The sequence below is a fragment of the Oratosquilla oratoria genome, chromosome 8 (assembly GCF_046742065.1).
Source record: "Oratosquilla oratoria isolate Oo_2021 chromosome 8, ASM4674206v1, whole genome shotgun sequence".
In the NCBI taxonomy this organism is placed as follows: Eukaryota; Metazoa; Arthropoda; class Malacostraca; order Stomatopoda; family Squillidae; genus Oratosquilla; species Oratosquilla oratoria.
This window is the reverse complement of record NC_134784.1, coordinates 4,197,379-4,215,041: the sequence shown is the minus strand read 5'-3', so window position 1 is coordinate 4,215,041 and position 17,663 is coordinate 4,197,379. Positions and strand designations below refer to the sequence as shown.

The window sequence follows — 17,663 nt, the reverse complement described above, 5'->3', positions numbered from 1 at the left end:
GATGACTCATGGGAGTGGATTTTATGCCTTTGTTTTTTTGGCTACCTCCTTTCTTAGGGAGAAAGAGCCTTTAGTATATGTATGTATGTATGTATATTTGGGCTAAATGTGTCTGCTTACACAGGTTGATGCCACAGACAGCCAACATCGCACACCAATGGGGGTGGCCATGTGGGCAGGACATACAAGTATTGTTAATACACTCCTCCATGAAAAAGTACAACTCTCTGAAGAAGGTAAGCAAAGGTTCCTTTTGTATTCTGTAGGTTCTCTCCAGGTTCAAAAATTAGTTTTTGAAAAAAGAGAGGATGTTCGCTGGGTGAGTGGGTTAGAGCGTCACTACTTGTGGCAGAGGTCGAGGTGATGGTAGTTCAGACCCTGCTGCCAGTGAGTTGGACCAAGGGTATGGTTCATTAAATTCCACGCTACAAAGTCATCCGTAAGTCATCCGTAAGTCATCCCCTCCTGATAGGGGGAGTTTATGATGTTCAATCCGATCATAATTGTCAAAAAAGAGAGACAGAGAGACTTTATAAGGGGCATAGGTCTTTTATGGTAGACTTGCATTTGGTGAGTACCTTATATAGATTGGACTATGTCTCATGGCATGCTCTTCAATGAGTTGATGCACGAATTCAATACGTTTCCAGAAAGTTGTGTTTCTTTATATTTGTGAGTCAAGAACTGATTTGGTTAACCTATTCAATATGAGTCAAATTCTCGCATGCAGCATCAAATACCTGATGTACGATGATTCAATAATGTATTACAATACTCACGTTATGAAATATAAAGTCACTGCTGATTTACTTGTTCCCTTTTACTCTTGAGTAATAATAAACACAGAAAATGCAATCGAACTAGTTTACAGAAGTCAGGGGTCTCTCAGCTACAACTACAAAATGAATATAATCAGAACACCAATGCCAGCATCCTCGTGTACCCACTCGTGACACCTGCGTTGGCATCATCGTATGGAAAAGGTTAAGTTCCACCCAAGATGAGTGAAACCATGAGCTAGGCAGAACTAAATCTATCTATATACCAAAGGCTTTTTCCCCCTTACACGGGGGGGTAGCCAAAAAGAAAAAGGCATAGAAATCCCTCCCACCCATTTCATTTCCCATATACTCCACTCCCCTCCTCCCTCCCTCCTATCTTGGCACCTCCTGGATGATGGGTCATCCCTGCACCCTGTCCACTGCCCTGGGTCAGAAGCAGTGTCGCAAGACACAGCACATCCACAGCAAGGCTGCTTCATAAATTCGGCAACCCCCCCTCTCTGTCCCCTCGTGCAGGAAAGGAGAAGACGGGGAGAAATCCCTTCGGGCTGTGTCAATTTTTTTTTTTTTTCATACATCCTCACCCCCCCATCCCCCACCCACTCCCCCTCATGCATCACAGCCTGATCTATACACAACCCTTCTCCATTCACCCCTATTTTCTGTCCTCTCCCGTCCTTCCTCAACAGACATTCCTCTCTTTTGTAAAGCCCCTTTCACCCCATCCATCCATCTCATCCTAGGACGCCCCCTCATATTCACTCCTTCCACCTCAGCCTTCCACACTTCCTTTACTAATCTTTCTTCACTCATTCTTTCCATGTGTCCAAACCATCCTAATACTCTTTCATCAACCCTATTTCCCAGCTCCCTTTCCACCCCTGTTCTCCTCACCTCCTCATTTCTCACTCTATCTAGCCTAGTAACCCCTATCATACTTCTCAGACAATTCATCTCAAACACATTCAAACTCCTTCTCTCTTCCTCTCTCATGTTCCATGTTTCTGCCCCGTACATTGCTGTTGGCATAGTCACTCCTTCATATAACCTCTTAGCATCCATTCCCAGATGTCTATTTCTCATTACACTTTTTAATCCACCAAGACATTTACTCGCTTCTCTCAATCTACATTCTACCTCCACCCCCACTCCTCCCTTTCCTGTCACATTCACACCCAAGTATCTAAAACTATCCACTTCCTCCCCTTGTACATCTCATCACCTTACTTTTACCCACATTTATCTTCTCAAACTCTGTCACCAACTTCCTCAATCCCTCCTCTGATCCTGCTACAAGCGCAGTGTCGTCAGCAAACAACAGCTGGCTCACCTCCCACTTCTCTCCATTTTCTTTAATCATCTCCAACCCCTGACCCACTACCCTTGCATTCACCTCTCGCACCACCCCATCCATGTAAAGATTGAACAGCCAGGGCGACATAACACATCTCTGTCAAAGTCCCACCTTTACCTCAAACCATTCACTCTCTCCATTTCTAATCCTAACGCAAACTCTACTACTCTCATAAAAACTCTTGACTGCTCTTAACAGCTTTCCTCCTATCCCATATATCTGCAGTACCTCCCACAGTGCCTTTCTGTCTACCCTAGAATATGATGATGCCTACGTAGGTATCATGAGGTGCGAGTGGTTATAGAAAGATGCTGGCAATGGCATCTTGATTATATTTATTTTGCAGTCGTAGGTGAGTGACCCCCGTATTCTGTGATCAGGCTTGATCATGTTTTCTGTGATTATGATTATTCTGGGTAAAAGAGAACAAGTATAACAGTCGTAACCTTATATTTTATATTGTGCATATTGTGATGCATCGTTGTACATCAGGCATCCTAATGTGGACATAAGTATTTGACTCATATTGAATAGGTTAAGTAGGCAAGAGGATGTATGAAGTGTTCTCATATAACTTCTTTTGCAGACAAGGATTGGCATCGCATTGGGCGAGAAGAAGTTGGACTGTGCATTATCCGGGTGATAGAGGAAACTGCAGTCTGTCCCCTAGATGCTTGCAGAACGGATGGGTTTACACTTTTGCATTTGTCAGCACAGCTCGGATACCCAAATATGCTCCACCGTATCCTGTCGCTCAAGGTATTGCAGAACAGAAGTGTTGAGAATGCTTTAGGTTTGCTTGTTTATTATTATTTTATCTCATAACTGGAGAGAGGATGTCAGTCATTCAATCTGTTGCCCCAGATCTCTTTTGGAAGAAACCCAGAACTTCCAGGTAACTGGCAATAGGAATGTGTCAAATTCTTTGTTTACGTTTGTTGTGTTTGGTAGCACTTTCATTTTTGAAACCTCTTAATACTTTTTGGGTGAGCTTAGTAAGCAATGTTTTGGTTGATAGAGTTGCTGTCTTTGAAGCCATGTTGATTTAATGAAGTGGGTATGTGTATTTTCCCTCAGCTTATATGTAGTAGGGAGGAGAGAGATACAGTAAACCCCCATCTCTCCATATCTGAATTAATTTGTCCACAAGATGTTTTATTTGGGGTATATTTGGATGTGCAAGGTTATGTTATCCCCCCCAATCCTGAAGTTTATATAAATTGTTAAACACACAAGCAGTAGCACTTGCAATCATATTAACAGAAAAGGAAAAAAAAGTGAGGTTTAGATAAAGGTGGAATTACCCTGTTGTTTGTAGGTTGCTCAGTTTTATCTGCTCCCCTCCTTAAATCTCTCCTTTACCATCTATATGACTCAACCTTTTTTGGTACAATATAATCCTCATGGATAGAAGAATCTATTAGTGACAAAATACAAATTGATAAATGGAGAAAAAGAGATGGGACTTCATGAGTGTCGATCCTCTCCTTTATATTACAGTTAGGTCACTACATATGTACAGAGTAGAAGAGATTCCAATGCCACTTTATATCCCAAAAATTTATTATATCCTTGACCCAAAAGGTGTCCCCGGATGTTCGCAACAACCAAGGAGAAACTCCGCTCTTCATGGCCATCCGAAGCAATCAGCTGGCCTGTGTGCAACAGCTCCTGAATGCAGGAACCAGGCTCAGCATTGTAGACAATCGTGGGGGTACAGCACTGCACATGGCTGCCAAGAATGGTAATGTAACGGTGATCGACATGCTCCTTACGACTTCTGAGCATGAGGAGAAGGAACTGGACATCAACAAGTGCGATAACATTGGTTATACTCCAGTCTATTATGCCATCAATGCGAGTCGGTAAGCAGATAAGTCTTTTGTAATATTCCTATCTATGTACCAAGGGCGTGTTCACCCATGTAACGGAGGTGGCCACTTTTGTAATGTTTACATGCATAAAGATATAGGGTCGCAGATTTAATGAAGCGGCCTTGCTGTGGATGTGATGTGTCTTGCAACACTGCTTCTGAACCAGGGTAGTGGACAAGATGCAGGGATGACATGTCATCCAGGAGGTACCAAGATAAGAGGGAGGGAAGAGGGTGGAGGGGAGTGGAGTGTGATAGGGATGGAATGGGTGGGAGTCATTTTTATGCTTTTGTTTTTTGGCTACCTCCCTTTAAGGGGGCAAAAAGCCTTTGGTATATGTATGTATATAAATTACTTTAATTATAATTATGCATACATATACCAAGGGCTTTTTCCCCTTGTAAGAGGGAAAAAGCCCATGGTATATGTATGTATGTATTTACATCATACATACATATACCAAGGCTTTTTCCCCCTTCCAAGGGAGGTAGCCAAAAAGGGAAAGGCATAAAAACACTCCCACCCATTTCATCCCTAAATACACTCCACACCCCTCCCACCCTTCCTCTCATCTGAGCACCTCCTGGATGACGGGTCATCCCTGCACCCTGCCCACCGCCCTGGGTCAGAAGCAGTGTCGCAAGACACAGTACATCCACAGCGAGGCCGCTTCATTTAATCGGCATTTACATATATATAAATAAAGTGCCCTATATATTCATGCATGTAAACATTACATTACAAATAAACTTTGTTTATGCCAATGCCATATTATTTTCATTCATTATAGTGGTGTGCATGGGACAAAGTAGCCAGATTTGTAAATTTGTTTTGATCATTCAAAATGGTATAAGAATAATTTTGAGAACTTCCTAGATGAATGAGGATGCTTATTATGAACAAGAATGTCTTTGAAGATGATCACTGGGAGATGCTGGATTGAAAGGGAAGATATAAGATTTATTAAGGAGTTCTTTTACACAAAAGTCAAGCTACAAGATTAGGCATAAGTCTGCTTTTGTCGTTTCACAGTTAATACATACATACACATACATATACCAAGGTTTTTTCCCCCTTACAAGGGAGGTAGCCAAAAAGGAAAAGGCATAAAATCATTCCCACCCATTCCATCCCTGAATACACTTCACACCCCTCCACCCTCCCTCTTATCTTAGCACCTCCTGGATGACGGGTCATCCTTGCACCTTGTCCACTGCCCTGGGTCAGAAGCAGTGTCGCAAGACACAACAACCACAGCAAGGCCGCTTCATTAAATCGGCGAACCCCCCTCTCTGTCCCCCTGTGCATAAAAGGAGAAGACGGGGAGAAATCCCTTCAGGCTGCGTCAAATTTGGTCACACATACTACCTCACCCCCCATTCCCCTGCCCATTCCACCTCATGCATCACAACATCATCCATATACAACCATTCTCCATTCACCCCTGTCTTCTGTCCTCTCCCGTCCTTCCTCAACAGACATTCCCCTCTTCCCCAAAGCCCCCTTCACCCCATCTATCCACCTCATCCTAGGATGTCCCCTCATGTTCACTCCCTCCACATCTGCCTTCCATACCTGTTTTACTAGTCTTTCTTCACTCATTCTTTCCATGTGTCCAAACCATCCTAATACTCTTTCATCAACCCTATCTCCCAACTCCCTTTCCACCCCCGTTCTTCTCCTCACCTCCTCATTTCTCACTCTATCTAGCCTAGTAACCCCCATCATACTTCTCAGACACCTCATCTCAAACACATTCAAACTCCTCTCTTCCTCTCTTGTGTTCCATGTTTCTGCCCCATACAGTGCTGTTGGCACAATCACTCCTTCATACTGTCTCCTCTTAGCATCCATTCCCAAATATATTCCTCATTACACTCTTCAATCCACCAAGGCATTTATGCACTTCTCTCAATCTACATTCTACCTCCACCTTCACTCCACCTTTTCCTGCCACATTTGCACCCAAGTATCTAAAACTATCCACTTCCAGTCACTCTCCCTTAATGCTCACTTCCAGTCCACTGCCACTTTCACCCCTTGTACATCTCATCACCTTACTTTTACATACATACATATACATACATACATACATATACCAAGGCTTTTTCCCCCTTCCAAGGGAGGTAGCCAAAAAGGGAAAGGCATAAAAACACTCCCACCCATTTCATCCCTAAATACACTCCACACCCCTCCCACCCTTCCTCTCATCTGAGCACCTCCTGGATGACGGGTCATCCCTGCACCCTGCCCACCGCCCTGGGTCAGAAGCAGTGTCGCAAGACACAGTACATCCACAGCAAGGCCGCTTCATTTAATCGGCGACCCCCCCTCTCCGTCCCCCTTTGCATATAAGGAGAGGACGGGGAGAAATCCCTTCGGGCTGCGTCAAAATTTACTCACACATACTACCCCACCCCCCACCCCCCCGCCCATTCCTCCTCATGCAGTCACAACATCATCCATATACAACCATTCTCCACTCACCTCTGTCTTCCGTCCTCTCCCTTCCTTCCTCAACAGACATTCCCCTCTTCCCCAAAGCCCCCTTCACCCCATCCATGCACCTCATCCTAGGACGTCCCCTCCCTCCACATCTGCCTTCCATACCTCTATTACTAGTCTTTCTTCACTCATTCTTTCCATGTGTCCAAACCATCCTAATATTCTTTCATCAACCCTATCTCCCAAATCCTTTTTCACCCCTGTTCTCCTCCTCACCTCCTCATTTCTCACCCTATCCATCCTAGTAACCCCCACCATACTTCTCAGTGGTGGTAGCCAAAGGGAGGTAGCCAAAAAGGGAAAGGCATAAAAACACTCCCACCCATTTACTTTTACCCACATTTATCTTTAGCTTTCTTCTATCACATACTCTCCCAAACTCTGTCACCAACTGCCTCAGTCCCTCCTCCGAACCTGCCATAAGCGCAGTGTCGTCAGCAAACAACAGCTGGCTCACCTCCCACTTTTCTCCATTTTCTTTAACCATCTCCAACCCCTGACCCACTACCCTTGCATTTACCTCTCACACTACCCCATCCATGTATAAGTTGAACAGCCAGGGCGACATAACGCATCCTTGACGAAGTCCCACCTTTACCTCAAACCACTCACTCTCTCCATTTCTAATCTTGACACAAGCTCTACTACTCTCATAAAAACTCTTGACAGCTCCTAGAAGCTTTCCTCCTATCCCATATATCTGCATAACCTCCCACAGTGCCTTTCTGTCTACCCTACTCGTATTGTAAGCCTTTTCCAGATCCATAAAAGCCCAAAAAACATCCTTCCCCTTTCCTATAGCTTTCTCACATGTCTGTCTTACCACAAAGATCTGATCTACACAACCTCTACCCATCCTAAATCCACACTGTTCCTCACCAATTACTCCCTCTGTTCCTCTCCTAATCCTCTCAGTCAAGATCCTCCCATAAGCCTTCCCAACTACACTTAACAAGCTAATCCCTCTGAAACTACTACATTCACACTTGTCCCCTTTTCCCTTGTAAAGAGGAACTATACAGGCACTCCTCCAGTCCTCCGGCACTCTACCCTCTCTCCAGCAAACATTAAATAACCTCACCAGCCAGTCCACCATCACTGTACCTCCTTTTTTTAGACATTCTGCATGGCATCCATCCAGACCAGGTGCCTTATCTGCTTTCATCATCTTAACAACTGCCTTCACTTCATCCTTTCTTATTTCTCCTCCATTTTCCTCACTCATCACGGTCATTTTCTTAGCATTTCCCACTGCAACTATCTTTCCCTCCCTATCCTCCTTCACATTTAGCAACTCCCTAAAATATTCTGCCTATCTTCCCCTTACTGCCTTCTCTTCCATTATCATCTCTCCATCTGCACCTTTTACCGTTTCCTCTCTACTTGATTCGCCTCCTCTTCCTCTCTTAATTTCTTTCTAAAACATCTTTTTATTACTTTCAAAATTTTCTGTCATACTCTTACCCCATTTCACATCTGCTCTCCTCTTTGCCTCCTTTACCTTTTGCTTTACTTCTCTTTTCTTTTCTTTGTACCTCTCATATGACTCCCTCGTCCTATTTTGTAACCAATCTGTGAAAGCTCGCTTCTTCTCTTCTACAACCTTCTTTGTTTCCTCATCCCACCATTCACTACCCTTCCTTCTATTTCCTCCTGTCCTTCTTGTTCCACACACCATCCTTGCACACTTTGTGACTCCCTCCTTGAACCATCCCCATTCCTCCTCCACACCTAGCTCTACTCTATCCTTCACTCCCTCCCATTCCTCCTTCAGCTTCTTCTTGTACTCCTTCTCCTTTTCCTTTTCATTTAAAGAGTTCACTCTAAGCACCTCCCTACCTTTTGTCTCTTTCAGGTACGACATTGTCCAGAGGTTCTTGGAGTACAGCCTTGTCCGTAAGATCCACGTCAAGGCTACGAACAATGAAACACTTCTTCAGTTTTACACAGAAAGAAACAATTTAGGGCAGTTTGATAATGCTGTAGTGAGGGTGCTTGAGTGTGAGAAGTGTTTACATGGCCTGAAGGCCAATGCAGAAATGTGCCTGCGTGTGCAGTTGGGAACAACGGAATCAAGTAGCAAAGCAAGACTGCAGCTACAGGCCATGTACGAGTCCACGAGGGCACAGAGACACTGTTGGAACTTCTGGTTCTTCTTGTCTTGTTTTCTTTTACCCTCAGTATTTTATTACTTGGATGTATATACAGACATTCTCCTGGCAGTAGAATATTATCGAGATTTTATGGACAACAACACAAACTCTGTTGGTGAGTGCATCAAACTTGATGAATTTAACTTGACGGAAGTTGTTGAAGAGGAAACCACAGTGAAACCCTTGCCTCCAAAGGAACCTCCTATGGTCAACGTATCTGGACAGGTTAGTCAAATATGTTGACTAGTTTGTTGATGCACAGTAATTGATTTATTCAACAGGGGTGTTTATTAGTGTTGAGCTGTCATATTGTTTTCCCTATGATAAAGGGAATTTATTTTTATTTTATGTTTTATATTATTTTATCTTTTTCATTTAATTTACTTATCATTTTATTTTCTATGATAGAGGGGAGATATCCAATGTATTATATGACATTTATTTACATTGCTCACCCCTGACAACCACAAATCCACAAAGCAATCAGAAGACTTTAATTGGCCAAAGCTTGCAAATAACTCATAGGGGACAGGGTTTTCCCACAGCTGAACAAAATTATGTGGCAGCAGCACAAACACAGCAAGTCATAAAGTGTAAGGAAAGGACAGAAAAAGAAAATACTGTTTTGGGTCTTCCTATAGATATACATACATACATATACCAAGGCTTTTTCCCCCTTACAAGGGAGGTAGCCAAAAAGGAAAAGGCATGAAATCATTCCCACCCATTCCATCCCTGAATACACTCCACACCCCTCCACCCTCCCTCTCATCTTAGCACCTCCTGGATGCCAGGTCATCCCTGCACCTTGTCCACTGCCCTGGGTCAGAAGCAGTGTCGCAAGACACAGCACATCCACAGCAAGGCCGCTTCATTAAATCGGCGACCCCCCTCTCCATCCCCCTTTTGCATAAAAGGAGAAGACGGGGAGAAATCCCTTCAGGCTGCGTCAAATTTGGTCACACATACTACCTCACCCCCCCCATTCCCCTGCCCATTCCACCTCATGCATCACAACATCATCCATATACAACTATTCTCCATTAACCTGTCTTCTGTCCTCTCCCGTCCTTCCTGAACAGACATTCCCCTCTTCCCCAAAGCCCCCTTCACCCCATCCATCCACCTCATCCTAGGACGTCCCCTCATGTTCACTCCCTCCACATCTGCCTTCCATACCTCTTTTACTAGTCTTCACTCATTCTTTCCATGTGTCCAAACCATCCCAATACTCTTTCATCAACCCTATCTCCCAACTCCCTTTTCACCTCTGTTCTCCTCCTCACCTCCTCATTTCTCACTCTATCTAGCCTAGTAACCCCCATCATACTTCTCAGACACCTCATCTCAAACACATTCAAACTCCTTCTCTCTTCTTCTCTTATGTTCCACGTTTCTGCCCCATACAGTGCTGTTGGCACAATCACTCCTTCATACAGTCTCCTCTCAGCATCCATTCCCAAATGTCTATTCCTCATTACACTCTTTAATCCACCAAGGCATTTACTCTCTTCTCTCAATCTACATTCTACCTCCACCTTCACTCCACCTTTTCCTGCCACATTTGTACCCAAGTATCTAAAACTATCCACTTCCTCCAGTCGCTCTCCCTTAATGCTCACTTCCAGTCTACTGCCACTTTCACCCCTTGTACATCTCATCACCTTACTTTTACCCACATTTATCTTTAGCTTTCTTCTATCACATACTCTCCCAAACTCTGTCACCAACTTCCTCAATCCCTCCTCCGATCCTGCCACAAGCGCAGTGTCTTCCGCAAACAACAGCTGGCTCACCTCCCACTTTTCTCCATTTTCTTTAACCATCTCCAATCCCTGACCCACTACCCTTGCATTTACCTCTCACACTACCCCATCCATGTATAAGTTGAACAGCCAGGGCGACATAACGCATCCTTGACAAAGTCCCACCTTTACCTTGAACCACTCACTCTCTCCATTTCTAATCCTGACACAAGCTCTACTACTCTCATAAAAACTCATGACAGCTCCCAGAAGCTTTCCTCCTATCCCATATATCTGCATAACCTCCCCCAGTGCCTTTCTGTCTACCCTATCGTAAGTCTTTTTGCAGATCCATAAAAGCCCAAAAAACATCCTTCCCCATTCCTATAGCTTTCTCACATATCTGTCTTACCACAAAAATCTGATCTACACAACCTCTACCCATCCTAAATCCACACTGTTCCTCACCAATTACTCCCTCTGTTCCTCTCCTAATCCTCTCAATCAAGATCCTCCCATAAGCCTTCCCAACTACACTTAACAAGCTAATCCCTCTGAAACTACTACATTCACACTTGTCCCCTTTTCCCTTGTAAAGAGGAACTATACAGGCACTCCTCCAGTCCTCCGGCACTCTACCTGTACTTTATCTGTTTTCCATCTTACTATCTTGAAAAACATAAAAGACATAACATATACTCTTCATGTTAAGCAGTCACAGATTATGCTTGTATTGAGATGATATAGGCCCACTTATTATTTTACTTTTTTTTGGGGGGGGTAAGCTATAAATGTTGTATTCCATAACATTGTTTGATGGTTTGCACACATAATCAGATGTTTGGTAAATAAATTGTCGATAACAGTACTTTGAAATCCTGTCAGTAGGTGGGAGTTTTCAGATACCAGTACTAGATTTCTTTTATGTTTTTAATGGCTTTCAAGGTGAACAGAACCTGGTGGAGAGCCAGCCCTTACAGCCTCGGCCATCCCTACCATCGATATAATGACTCCGCATGGATATCAGAGGAAGTAAAGAGTCCTTAGATGAAATTGTAGCTGATATTTTTCTGAGTGATTAATGATTTATAACTCCTTCATCAATGTGGCATGCCATGTAGATTTTAATCTATCTAGTGATGCTGAAGGAGTGGACTCTAGACTGATTTGAATAGAATCGTTTGATACAAGTCAGAGAAATGTGTAAAGTCTGCTTTGCTCTGGTGAAGGGGTTAGGGGGTTGTTGCCTTTTGTGTGGAGTGGTTACTGTGTTGGTTGATTTGGATTTTTCTACTTTTCTTTCCTTTTATTCCGTGAATTATGTCCTGTGTGTCCACACTGTTAGATTGGGGTTCTTAACCTATAATTTGCTGTACTTCACTGTGGAGTGGATAGACCTTGTACTTTGACAGCATTGTGTGTGGTTGACCAGATTGTTAACACTTTGTGATGATGCTAGTTATACGTAGCCCATAGCGAGTGAACCGGCTTAAGAGTATCTTCCTTTTCCTTTCCCACCCTCCACCCTCGTGTAGGCCACCAAGCGTAGATTCCTGGACATCTTCCACAACATCACGGAGACCCAGGAGAAAATCAACTTTGTGCTGACCCTATTCTTCATCCTTCTGCCCATCGTCATCCTCTCCATGTGGAACCTGTACATCCATGTCACCCAGCCCGACATCCTGCCCATATTCCGCCGAGTGCCAGCATTCCTCCGGGTGTCCCTGTACACACTCATCTTCCTCACACCCCTGGCACCTGTCATGGCTTACCTGGAGAATACCTACGCACAAATGAAGCACATGAACGTCACGGCCCGGCAGATGCAAGAGGTGAGGAACATGTTTGAACAAAGTTGAGGATCAGCTAAGTCTTTATTAGATTGATAGATAATTAGTTTATTGTATATCTGCACATAAGACAGAGGAATCTTTTAGCCATTTAGTGTGTTCCTCCACTTGCCTATTTTTAATAAAAAAAAATAAGAGTTCGTTGAGACTTCACCATTGCTTCTGGATGAACTGCAGCAACCGTGTAGAAGTAGTGTGTTCCTGTCACCTTAATGAATGACTGCTTGGAACATCCTCATAAACATAACAGAAGTCTTAGACATACCACTTGACCCACAGTGGCCGTAAAGAAATAGGATTACTGATTAGATCATGTAATTCGTAATAGATATCACCGCCTTCCATTAATGCATGAGAGGTGATAGATAAGAGTTGTACATGTGCAGATATATACTTCATAATGAAAATACTTGTTGGGAAATGCTGACCAGTTTGCATGGAAATGTAGAGAGCATGTATTGGCAATAGGAAAGCGTCACACTCACCAGATTAAAGGAGAAGTACAGTGCACCTGCCTAGGTAACGTTCATAGGTAGTCAAGATTTGCGGTATTGAGTCACTATTTTGATATAGTATTACTCTCAATTATTGTATAGCTTTCAAGTGTTTCTGTTCAATATGAAACAAAATCTTCGTGTATTTTTTGTTGTATGTAAGATGTTATCTAAAGCTTTATCTCTTATTGCTCCATTGCTAAGGCCTATATAAACAGACAAGGTGACGTCTCTTGCTTAAACTGCGCCAAGGTACGTTTGCAAGCAGTGAACGAGAGTTTTTTTTGATGGCATGCAACCTCACCTTTCAATTTCTTTATTGATTGATGGTTGATGGCAGTCTGTCATGTTGATTATAACCAGGTGCTGTTGCCCGCAGCTTTATTCCGAAATTTTTAAGCGCCTTTTCTCATGCAGGTGGACTCCAAGTCATATCAGAGTTTCTGTAGTCATGGCAACACAAAGACATACAGACATCACATGCGAGACATGAAGATACGGAAATACTACGACTTGAAGCATGTCGCGCAGATGAGAGTTGCCATTACTAATGTCATGGAGGCAACTTTGGAGTCTGCGTTTCAGCTGATTCTTCAGCTTTATATCGTGGGCACCAGATATTACGAGCTTGACCAGGTGAAGTGTTTGTCTGTTTGTCTTGTTTTATGTGTTATGGCTAGTCTGTTTTAGAAAAAAAATTGCTACCTCCCATATAAGGGGGAAAAGCCCTTGTTATAGAATTAGTATGTATTTGACCCAGGGCAGTGGGCAAGATGAAGAGATGACCCATCATCCAGGAGGAGCTAAGATAAGAGGGAGGGAAGGGGGTGGATGGGAGTGGAGTATGTGGGGATGAAATGGATGGGAGTGGTTTTTATGCCTTTGTTTTTTGGCTACCCTTGTAAGGGGGAAAAAGCCTATAGTGTATGTATGTATGTTTTGAGGGATGTCATTTATGAAAAGAAAAGTTAGGAACATTGTTTAACAAGATGTACCAAAATTACCCAAATAGAACATCAGCATACTATCTATTTACATACCAAGGACTTCTTCTTCCTTATAAGGGAGGTAGCCAGCCAAGGCACACACCCACTCCTACCCATTACCCATTTGTTCCCGTCCCCATCTTAGCTCCTTGTGGATGAAGGGTTATCCCTGTCTCCCGTCCACTCCCCAACTCCCCAGGTCAGAAGCAATGCAACAAGACACAGCACCTCCACAGCAGGACCAGCTGCTTCCTTAACAGAGCGACCCACTCGTCTCATCCCTGCACAGAAACCAAAATTTGATGTATACACCCTCTTCCTTTCCTAAACCCACATGACTTTCTACAGTTGCTCCTACTGTTTCCCACCCATTCCTCTCAATTAACATCATCCCATATGCCTGACCAGCTGCATTTAATTGGGCTGATTCCTCTGGAACTGCTGCATTCATATTTGTTCCTTTTCCTATATCTATATATATATTTATTTATTTATTTATTTATTTATTTATACCCAAGACAAAAGATAGGGGTGAATGGAGAATGGTTGTGTATGGATGATACTGTGATGCATGAATGGGAGGGGGTGGGGGTAAGGGAGTATGTGTGAAAAATAAATTGATGCAACCTAAAGGGATTTCGCCCCATCTCCATTTCTGCATGAGGGGACACAGAGGTAGGTCACCGATTTAATGAAAAAGCCTTGCTGTGGATGTGCTTGGTTTTGCGACACTACTTCTGATCCAACAGCACTGTATGGGGCAGAAACGTGGAACATAAGAGAAGAAGAGAGAAGGAGTTTGAATGTGTTTGAGATGAGGTGTCTGAGAAGTATGGTGGGGGTTACTAGGATGGATAGAGTGAGAAATGAGGAGGTGAGGAGGAGAACAGGGGTGAAAAAGGATTTGGGAGATAGGGTTGATGAAAGAATATTAGGATGGTTTGGACACATGGAAAGAATGAGTGAAGAAAGACTAGTAAAAGAGGTATGGAAGGCAGATGTGGAGGGAGTGAACATGAGGGGACGTCCTAGGATGAGGTGGATGGATGGGGTGAAGGGGGCTTTTGGGAAGAGGGGAATGTCTGTTGAGGAAGGAAGGGAGAGGACGGAAGACAGAGGTGAGTGGAGAATGGTTGTATATGGATGATGATGTGATTGCATGAGGAGGAATGGGCGGGGGGGTGGGGGGTGGGGTAGTATGTGTGAGTAAATTTTGACGCAGCCCGAAGGGATTTCTCCCCGTCCTCTCCTTATATGCAAGGGGGGACGGAGAGGGGGGGTCGCCGATTAAATGAAGCGGCCTTGCTGTGGATGTGCTGTGTCTTGCGACACTGCTTCTGACCCAGGGCGGTGGGCAGGGTGCAGGGATGACCCGTCATCCAGGAGGTGCTCAGATGAGAGGGAGGGTGGGAGGGGTGTGGAGTGTATTTAGAGATGAAATGGGTGGGAGTGTTTTTGTGCCTTTCCCTTTTTGGCTACCTCCCTTGGAAGGGGGAAAAAGCCTTGGTATATGTATGTATGTACTTCTGATCCAGGGCAATGGGCAAGATGCAGGGATGACCCATCATCCAGGAGGAGCAAAGATAAGAGGGAAGGAGAGGGTTGAGTGGGAGTGGAGTATTTGGGGGATGGAGTGGGTGAGAGTGGACTTTATGCCTTTGTTTTTTGGCTACCTCCCTTGTAAGGGGGAAAAAGCCTTTGCTATATGTATGTATATGCATACATACATATACCATGTATATACATACATACATATACTGTATCTTCTTCAATTATATTAATTTGTATTATTTTATGTTCAGTTGACAGAGGTCACCCTTGGGTCCATCCTCTCACTGTCTCCCAGTGGCCCTCAGACACAACTCTCCAAACAGGTGTTTTCAGTGTTGATCTCCCTCGTCAGCTTGACATGGTCTTTCACGTCGTACCACCGTTTCTCCAAGCTGGGAGGACTCACAATCCTTAATGCACTGCCACTTCTCTTCGCAATATTCTTCCAGGTAAGTCAGGTCAACATTTGTTCATTTTCTGATCTTGCTACAAGTGCACTGTTGTCAGCAAATAATAACTGACCTATCTACCATTTTTTTAACTATCTCCAATCCCCAGCCCATTTACCTCTCACACCATTCCATCCAGTTATAAATTGAACAACCACAGCAACATGACACATCCCTGGTCAAGTCCCACCTTCACTCTGCATTTCTAATTTTAACACAGGCTGTACTACTCTCATAAAAACTCTTGACTGCTCTTAACAGCTTTCCTCCTATCCCATATATCTGCAATACCTCCCACAGTGCCTTCATGTCTATCCTGTCATAAGCCTTTTCCAAATCTATAAAGGCCCAAAAAACATCCTTACCTTTTCCTAAGGCTTTCTCACATATCTGTCTTATCACAAAAATCTGATCCACACAATTTCAACCTGTCGTAGACCCACACTGTTCATCACCAATTACTTCCTCTGACAAAGATGGGGAGAAATCCCTTCGGGCTGCACCACTTTACTAATTGTGAAAAATTACTGTTTTCCAGGTGGTTTCACGAGCCATTGCCTGCACCATCTTCACCTTAGCATACACATGGAAGATTTTTGTTGTTCTTGGTATCCACTTTGTCCTCATCCTCATATTTAAGCTGAAGTTGGAGGAGCGGTCAGTGCTGCCTCATCGCAAATACCGTTGTTGCAACTGCATCCTCACCTACCTACGGCCCTACTTTTATGTCTTCCTCGGAACCATTGCCTCCACTCTAGTCTATTTCCGACTCGAGAGGCCCTCTGCTGTCAAGAAGCAACTCTCTCGGAGACACTCAACTGTGGTTCTGCAGGTAAGTTGACTAAATGTATCATTTAAGTTGTCTTTGTCCATCCAGTATGTTTTTCAATGCTGCCCAAGATATAACCACCCTACAGAAGACACAGAACACCTTGTACTACAATGCCCCACACTAACAATCCCTAAACAGCAGTGCAATATTTATCCCTTAAATGACTCATGGTCCTGTTCATGAGATGTAAATTGACGTTGATCATCTCTACACTCGCCTTTTTTTTTATAACCTGGACATTTTTAATTGAACTTGGAGTGACTAGTATATGTTTGATTTGGTTATTTTTAGGTGCTGTTCCTTGTGCTGGCTCTCCTCGAGAACTTTGTCCTCCTGTCTACAGGCATCATCGGTCTTGACAAACATTGCTATGGCCCCATTTTCATTATCACCTCTGTGGTGCTTTGCACCATGAGCCTCTTTATTGGAGTAATCCTTCATGGTGTTTATTATGGCTGCTTTGGACACCCCTGGGTCAATATTAACGGGCCCACATTGACCCACAATCCAGAGGAGAGCACCTGGATTCTGGCATACTATCGTGAGGGTAGGGTGTCCAAGTGGACCATTCACAGCTGCTGCACTGTTGATCACGACACAGAACTGCCCACCGATAATGTCTATAGACCGCAGGACCTGCAGTTAAATGGCAAAGAAAGGCAGGTCAAAGATTTGTAAGTGATCATTGGAAATATTTTTGAAGTACATCTGTAGATGAGATCAGTAGATGATAAAAGTAAACCAAAGTTGTGGTAGATAACATAGGAAATATTGGTTTCTAATTGATAACATAGATTTGGCTAGGTAGGTGTACGTTCATAATAGGCACATGTTGCAGTTGGCTTTTAGGCAGCTGTTGTACAGATGAATTGTTTGACATCTTTTGAACAGATGCTTGTCAGAGAGCTGTTGAGCTGAAGCTTATATTTGCTCTGTTATAGGGATACCCTTAGTGTCCAGTCTTAGCTCAATACAAACACGATTACAGTTGTAGGCCCAGTTTGTTTGAATTGTAAAGTAATATAGGAGGCTCTGCTGTTTATATTAAACTGACTGGCTGTAAAGAATATTAAGCTAAGGCTGTT

General features: G+C 43.6%; 1 protein-coding gene across 3 annotated transcripts in view; it reads left to right on the top strand.

Annotated features, from left to right (window-relative positions):
- Nucleotides 1-17,663, top strand: part of LOC143027554 (uncharacterized) — a 71,444-nt gene that overhangs the window by 50,449 nt on the left and 3,332 nt on the right. For 2 of the 3 annotated variants that reach the window (XM_076188860.1, XM_076188859.1), the window contains 10 exons: nucleotides 125-236; nucleotides 2,723-2,895; nucleotides 3,721-4,001; nucleotides 8,371-8,893; nucleotides 11,359-11,445; nucleotides 11,949-12,248; nucleotides 13,178-13,396; nucleotides 15,549-15,746; nucleotides 16,285-16,578; nucleotides 16,870-17,252. In XM_076188860.1, coding sequence (XP_076044975.1) covers nucleotides 125-236; nucleotides 2,723-2,895; nucleotides 3,721-4,001; nucleotides 8,371-8,893; nucleotides 11,359-11,445; nucleotides 11,949-12,248; nucleotides 13,178-13,396; nucleotides 15,549-15,746; nucleotides 16,285-16,578; nucleotides 16,870-17,252 — 2,570 coding nt within the window. The remainder of the gene's footprint in view (nucleotides 1-124; nucleotides 237-2,722; nucleotides 2,896-3,720; nucleotides 4,002-8,370; nucleotides 8,894-11,358; nucleotides 11,446-11,948; nucleotides 12,249-13,177; nucleotides 13,397-15,548; nucleotides 15,747-16,284; nucleotides 16,579-16,869; nucleotides 17,253-17,663) is intronic. The other variant, XM_076188861.1, reaches the window with a different exon arrangement.